The sequence below is a fragment of the Seriola lalandi genome, unplaced genomic scaffold (genome assembly GCF_002814215.2).
Source record: "Seriola lalandi dorsalis isolate HSWRI2012SDOR001 ecotype SW California unplaced genomic scaffold, Sedor1 jcf7180002054672, whole genome shotgun sequence".
Classification (NCBI taxonomy): domain Eukaryota; kingdom Metazoa; phylum Chordata; class Actinopteri; order Carangiformes; family Carangidae; genus Seriola; species Seriola lalandi.
This window is the reverse complement of record NW_019525225.1, coordinates 948,601-954,338: the sequence shown is the minus strand read 5'-3', so window position 1 is coordinate 954,338 and position 5,738 is coordinate 948,601. Positions and strand designations below refer to the sequence as shown.

At 38.4% G+C, this 5,738-nt stretch overlaps 1 protein-coding gene across 3 annotated transcripts; it reads right to left on the bottom strand.

Moving 5' to 3' along the window:
* Window positions 1-210: 210 nt before the first annotated feature.
* Window positions 211-4,766, bottom strand: pimreg (PICALM interacting mitotic regulator). Of its 3 annotated transcripts, XM_087178050.1 has the most exons (6): window positions 4,618-4,764; window positions 3,443-3,761; window positions 2,936-3,243; window positions 2,719-2,814; window positions 1,970-2,008; window positions 1,080-1,211 (listed from the first exon to the last, which is right to left on the bottom strand). In XM_087178050.1, the coding sequence occupies exons 2-5, from the start codon at window positions 3,749-3,751 to the stop codon at window positions 1,978-1,980; spliced, it is 744 nt and encodes a 247-aa protein (XP_087034176.1). In that variant the 5' UTR covers window positions 3,752-3,761; window positions 4,618-4,764; the 3' UTR covers window positions 1,080-1,211; window positions 1,970-1,977. The 3 variants fall into 3 exon arrangements, with proteins under 3 accessions (XP_023277144.1, XP_023277145.1, XP_087034176.1); XM_023421376.2 differs by lacking the exon at window positions 1,970-2,008 and having other exon boundaries at window positions 211-1,211; window positions 4,681-4,766; XM_023421377.2 differs by lacking the exon at window positions 1,970-2,008 and having other exon boundaries at window positions 211-1,211; window positions 4,618-4,763.
* Window positions 4,767-5,738: the final 972 nt, after the last annotated feature.

Below are 5,738 nucleotides of genomic sequence, written 5' to 3'. Positions count from 1 at the left end.
TTAGTCCAGCCATGACTGGGAGTAAGCAGTGTAAAATTATAAACTATTAATGTGCTTTTAAAAAGTAAAACAATACTAATGTCTATTTCATCATGTAGAGATTTTAGTAAGTGACTCCAGCAATTATGTGGATAGGAAGTTCTTATTTTTTGTCACAAACGGCCCAGATTACTTGTGTTGCAATCATAAAAATAAAGACTTTTGGATTGATGAAGCTTATACATTTTATTGTGTGGAGTTTTTTTTTTCACATTTGGACACAATGTCTCGCTTTGGCAGAAGAAAGACATTTTGCTTCATTTGAGGCCGTTTGCTTGACATTCACTACACGAATAACCTGGTGGGTATGGCTTTATAGCATCATCAGGTAATGAGCCATTACATCTTTCCCATCACATTATCAGATGATTTATGTATACAGTATTGGTGCATGAAACATCCACAGGCCATCAAAAGTGCTGACCTATCAAATCCCATTCAAATACTATATTTAAAAAAAAAAAAAAACCCTTTCATAGAAAATACACTTTACAATTTGGCATAATCAAATGACATTTAAAAAAGGTATAACAAATGTTAGTGACATCATTGCATACATATAAAGTAGAGGAAAATGCATCTCCCCCCTGTCAGTAAATTTAGTGTTAGTTCTGCAGATACAATTTTGGTCTCATGCAGCATTTCTTTTAAAGTAGATTTCAGACACTAGCAGAAAGTTTCTAGGCAGAGAGAGTGAATACAAACGACAATATTAGTATTTTGAAAATGTAACTAATACATTTGGTTGTAGCAGCTATGACAGGTACATACACAATACAGAAATCCCTTTGATAGCTACAATGAGGATATTTTACCCACAACTAGCTAACCTGAGACAAGTAAACATGATATACATACTGCTGCTAATTACACACAGCATAGGTTGAAAAAAAAAAAGCTGCCACGTAACAGTCTCCCAATATCATGACAATACTACATGTAAATACCTCAATAATGATAAATGTGAAACATAGCTAAGGTCCTGTGTTTTACATACACACATGCCTGTAGTTCAGTTGGGTTTGCTAATAGTGTTCACAGCTGTTTGGGCCCAACCTCCAAGTGTGTTCGAGAAGTTCGTGGCTCGACGTGTGAGGTTTGAGCGACTCAGTTTACCGCTGGGATCCAACTTTCTCATCATTGCTCCTCCAGAACGCCCCCCTGTACTGGGTCTACAGAGAGGGAGAACAACGGTTACCGCAGAAAGCATGCACAGATAATAATGGAGACTGGTTTTTAAAACTGCTTGACTACCAATGAGAAATGGAAAATAGGACAAAAGTAATCATTCATCAGTACACTTCTCTCCTCTTGTTATATGTAAAAGTTATAAATAAGTTATTAAAGAATTTGAGCTGAATTTTGTGTATCACAAGTTGCCATACAAATTCTTTTTTTCTGATTGATATGATCATCTTTAAAAATGACAAGATTAAAGCAAATGTTAATGTATGAGGGCACAACATTTCTTTCACCTAGAAACAAGTTTCCAAATTTCTGAAACAATGTGACATTTATCAGTATCAGAGTCTATATATGACCTGGACTTTGGATAACATAATATCAATTTCTTAAGGCTATTCCAAGACTTGTAGACATACTGGTAAGTAGCAGAAAGTATTTAAGAACCGATAAGGCGACAGAGAACGAGCCGATATGTAAAGCAAAGAGTAGTAAAGGAAGGAAGTGCGAGTCTGATAGAGAAGATGAGAATCCTTTACTTGGATAACGCCAGTTATTCATCAGCCACAAAAGAGCAGCTTTTCACTGCGACAGGTCAGAAACTAAAACAATTTCATACACAGCTCATGCATCGAAATACAGGCACCAGGCTAACTCTGCCATGCGCTTTCATGTCACAATATTAGTTATACTCAGAGCATATTTTTACATAACTCATCTGGTTTTAGTAGCATACGTTTGAATTTACCTTCTTCCCTACTCCACAATAAGGGAATAGTCGAACTGCCTGTTGTAAGAGGAAAACAAACTTGTGTTTAAATTCCCACAAGACGACCTGTACATACAGCAAGGAAAGCGTTTGGCTGCACATAATTCACACTGATAAACAGACGTGGTCACTGTCCATGAGCCTTTCCGCTTTTCACAATGTATCTAATTCTTTCTGGATGCTCTAACATTTTGAAAGTCAACACAGGAAGTGATGCAAGTATACTCCAGGCTCTCTCAAGCACATTTTTGTCATTTCATCTGGCTCAAGTTCCCACACCCATTCCCTCTCCTCCTGCTGTTCCCCTCCCCTCACTCCCTCCTTGTCCGAATACCAGAAACACAGACCCAGTTTCAAACTGAAGCGGGAACAATGTGGGTGGGGGGAGGGGAAGTAGGTTTGGGGACCTACAAGCTGTGCTGTGGACAGGGATTCTTTGGGTGGGAGGGTGAGGAAGCAGAGGGAGGCCGTGTGATTCTGCTATCTCCTTTATGCAGAATATGTACAAATAAGAGGAAATGGACAACTGGTTTCCTCAAATACAGACAACACATACATACAGAAATAGCTGTAGTATCTAAACTGCCTTTAACCTACCATGTATTACCTACAACTACAAAAACTAATACAAACACTTATGATTATTAGTAAAATTAAAGAACAGTGATATTTCAATTTACCACATGCCTTGTTATAAACACATTTAACTCAAAATAAAGATGATTTACCTGTCGTCTCTGCCAATTATGTCATCAAAGGCCTTGGACAGATATTTGAGCCTCTTGAGTCCACTGGACACAGACTCCAAATCTCGGTCAAACTTTCTATTACAGTAGAGGAAAACACTCAAAATAATCCGAAATGAAACCAACAAACAAGGAATAAAATTTGAATCTGTATAATGGATGAATGCAAGTTGCAGCTGGTAAATAATAAAAGACTCACATCCTCTGGTTCTGTGTGTTGGGTGAGGCAAAGGGACTTCGTAATGCAGCCATGCGGACCAGCTGTCTCCTGCCTCCTCTTGTTTTCACCCCCCGTACACCAGCCTCAGGAGTTCTTCTTCCTCTAGAGCCTGGAGTATGCCCAGGTTTGGCTGCTGATCTGGGGGTGCGTCTCGGTGTTGCAGCTCGACCAGGCGTACGCTTTGGGGTATGAGAAGTTGATGCACCAGCGTCTTCCCCATCACATGTCCGTCCTGGGGTGGCTACCAAACACTCCTCACGTGAAAACTGTCTGGTCCTCTGCAGCCTCTGGGTGAAAGAGAAAGAAGAAGAAAAGATGATTAAGAGATGGGGACAAATGACTAATAGCTGTTGTTGGTGTTGATAGCATCAAAAATTTAAAGAAAGATAGACACTTCACTCCCATGAATTTTCACACACAAAATCTCTTTGGCATTGACCAGCACCTCCAAATCCAGCCAACTTAAAACCATGCCAATCAATCTACCTGGCACACTCCGCTGATGGAGTTCCGAGCATTGCGAGTAAGTTTGCGGACCGTGCTGGGTTTTGGTTGCCCCTTCAGGGTTTCCCAAGTTGGATTTTCAGGGAGGGAGTTGGTCTGGACAGAACGTAGAGGGAGCCGCTTGCGCAAAGACATTCGCAGAGAGTTAAGTGAAGACGAGGAGCGGAGCTTGCGGAAACGGTCTGGGGCTTCAGGGGAGCTCTCTGCCCCGTCAGACTCATCCAGGACTGTGTGTGCCCGCCAGACTCCCACCACAGCTTTCCCAACTCCATCCATCATTGAAGATGCCATGCTGACTAGACTGAAATAAGATAACAAAACAGCAGAATATGTTTTACAATAATTATATTTCAAGTGGTTTATAAAGATTTTAGGAAAATAAAAACAGTGCTGAAACAATACATTGATTTCTCAGTTTACTTAGTAGTAGTTACAGCAATTACAATAATTCAGTCATTTGGAAATCATGATCAGAAAAAAATTAATTTCCAGCATTTTATGAAACTAGAGATCATCAGTGATGACAATTATTGTTAGTTGCAGCTGTAAAAAAGTAAACTTTTGCCCATGATGTTTCTTTCTAGTTATTTAAGTTTGTGAAAGTGTATAAAACTTGAAGAAAGTAAGTTATGCAACACGTCACACTAAGTAGTACAGAAGTAAATAAGAAAGAAATATCCATGTATTACGATGGAGACAAACAAGCAAAACAATCTCTTTACAATTATAGTAATGTAAGTTTATCTTATCTTAAGAATTTACTCCACAGCATTCAGTTACTGAAGAAATACAATGAAAAATGAAGGAGCAAATGACCCTTAACAATCCATATAATCAAGGAGCAGTCAATTGTTAGCAAAAGGCCGAGGCTTTTGTTTGGTAAGGATCTCTTGCAGGGAAGACTGCCCTGCCCTTTCTAACTTAACCAAGGATGGCTTCATCCAAAACGCTACCAGAGAAAAATAACAGTGATTTAACGTTAACACTTAGGCCACAAATGGTAACGTTGATGATTTTTTTTTTACATTATCAATAACAGGCCTGTGATTATCACTCATTGACAAAAAGAGCTGTTCTGCCTGAGAAGATGTTAGCTTATCTGCTCTAACAGCGTTAGCTCGTTAATGTTAAAGCTAAAATAAATATTCGTTAAATACCTGATTTAAGAGAACACACAAAAGAAAAACAGCTTCCAACCGTCTCCTGTGCCGCTAGGTTACCTGAAAGCTGTGAGTCGTGTGTCCTGTGTACTTCAGTTGCCTGCTGCTTCTGTTTCTTTCTTTCTCTGTTTGAATTTGGCGGTGGACCGCGGAACGCACACACAACACACATTCATCCCCACGCCCTTCACGCAAAGCATCCTCAATGACGTAATACGTTACGTCTCCACGTGTACGTCACCATAAAGTGCTATGAAATTAATTTGGAGCTTTAATACAGACCAAAATGGCCTAACCAGGTCAGATAAGTCTGTTTTAACATCATACAAACTAATGTGACACTATTATGAATTTATATATGTATAGTTTATATTTGACACTTTTTTTTGGATTGATGCTGAACATGCTGTGTGGAAGATTAATTTACAGAAAAGAACTGTGTGTTTATATTTTTCAATGAGCAAATGAAACATAAATGTAAATGATCACAAAAAAATGGTTCAAGGCTGAGACAAATTATTTTAAGGCACTACATGGAGAAAAAAAATAGACATGATGATATGGTCATCTACAATGCACTGAAAACCGGTTGTTTGTTTCAAGCCAATTATTTTCATTTTAATTATGGATTTCATTTTTACAGAAATACTGTATGTGAAATTAATATCGATTGTTCATGAAATTGTAGCCTCAGACTCCTTACAAGTTAATCATATTGTCATATCAACTGTTCTCCTCTATGCTCTTTTGACTGTTAAAAAATTGAGATTCCTCTTAATAAGCAGATTCACTGTATACATTTCACAATCATCATCATACCACTTACCCCTCTGATATATTCTTTAAGCACAGTTTGATACAGTACTGAATATTCTATTTGGACAATGAGCAGAATACAGGCTATGTACCATGAGTTGCAGTTTTTCAGCTCCAGCCTATAATACAATCCAATGCAACAGTCCAGTAATAAAGCTTATCTTTGTGAGGTTTATGATGTTCCATTTTTATTGACTTGGCATGAGATAGATGTTGGTTCAACTTGGCAAGTTTTGAGGCCAGTTAGAAGTGTCATTGGATTGTTGTATATTGAGAAATGATTCTAATATTTTGTCTGTCCC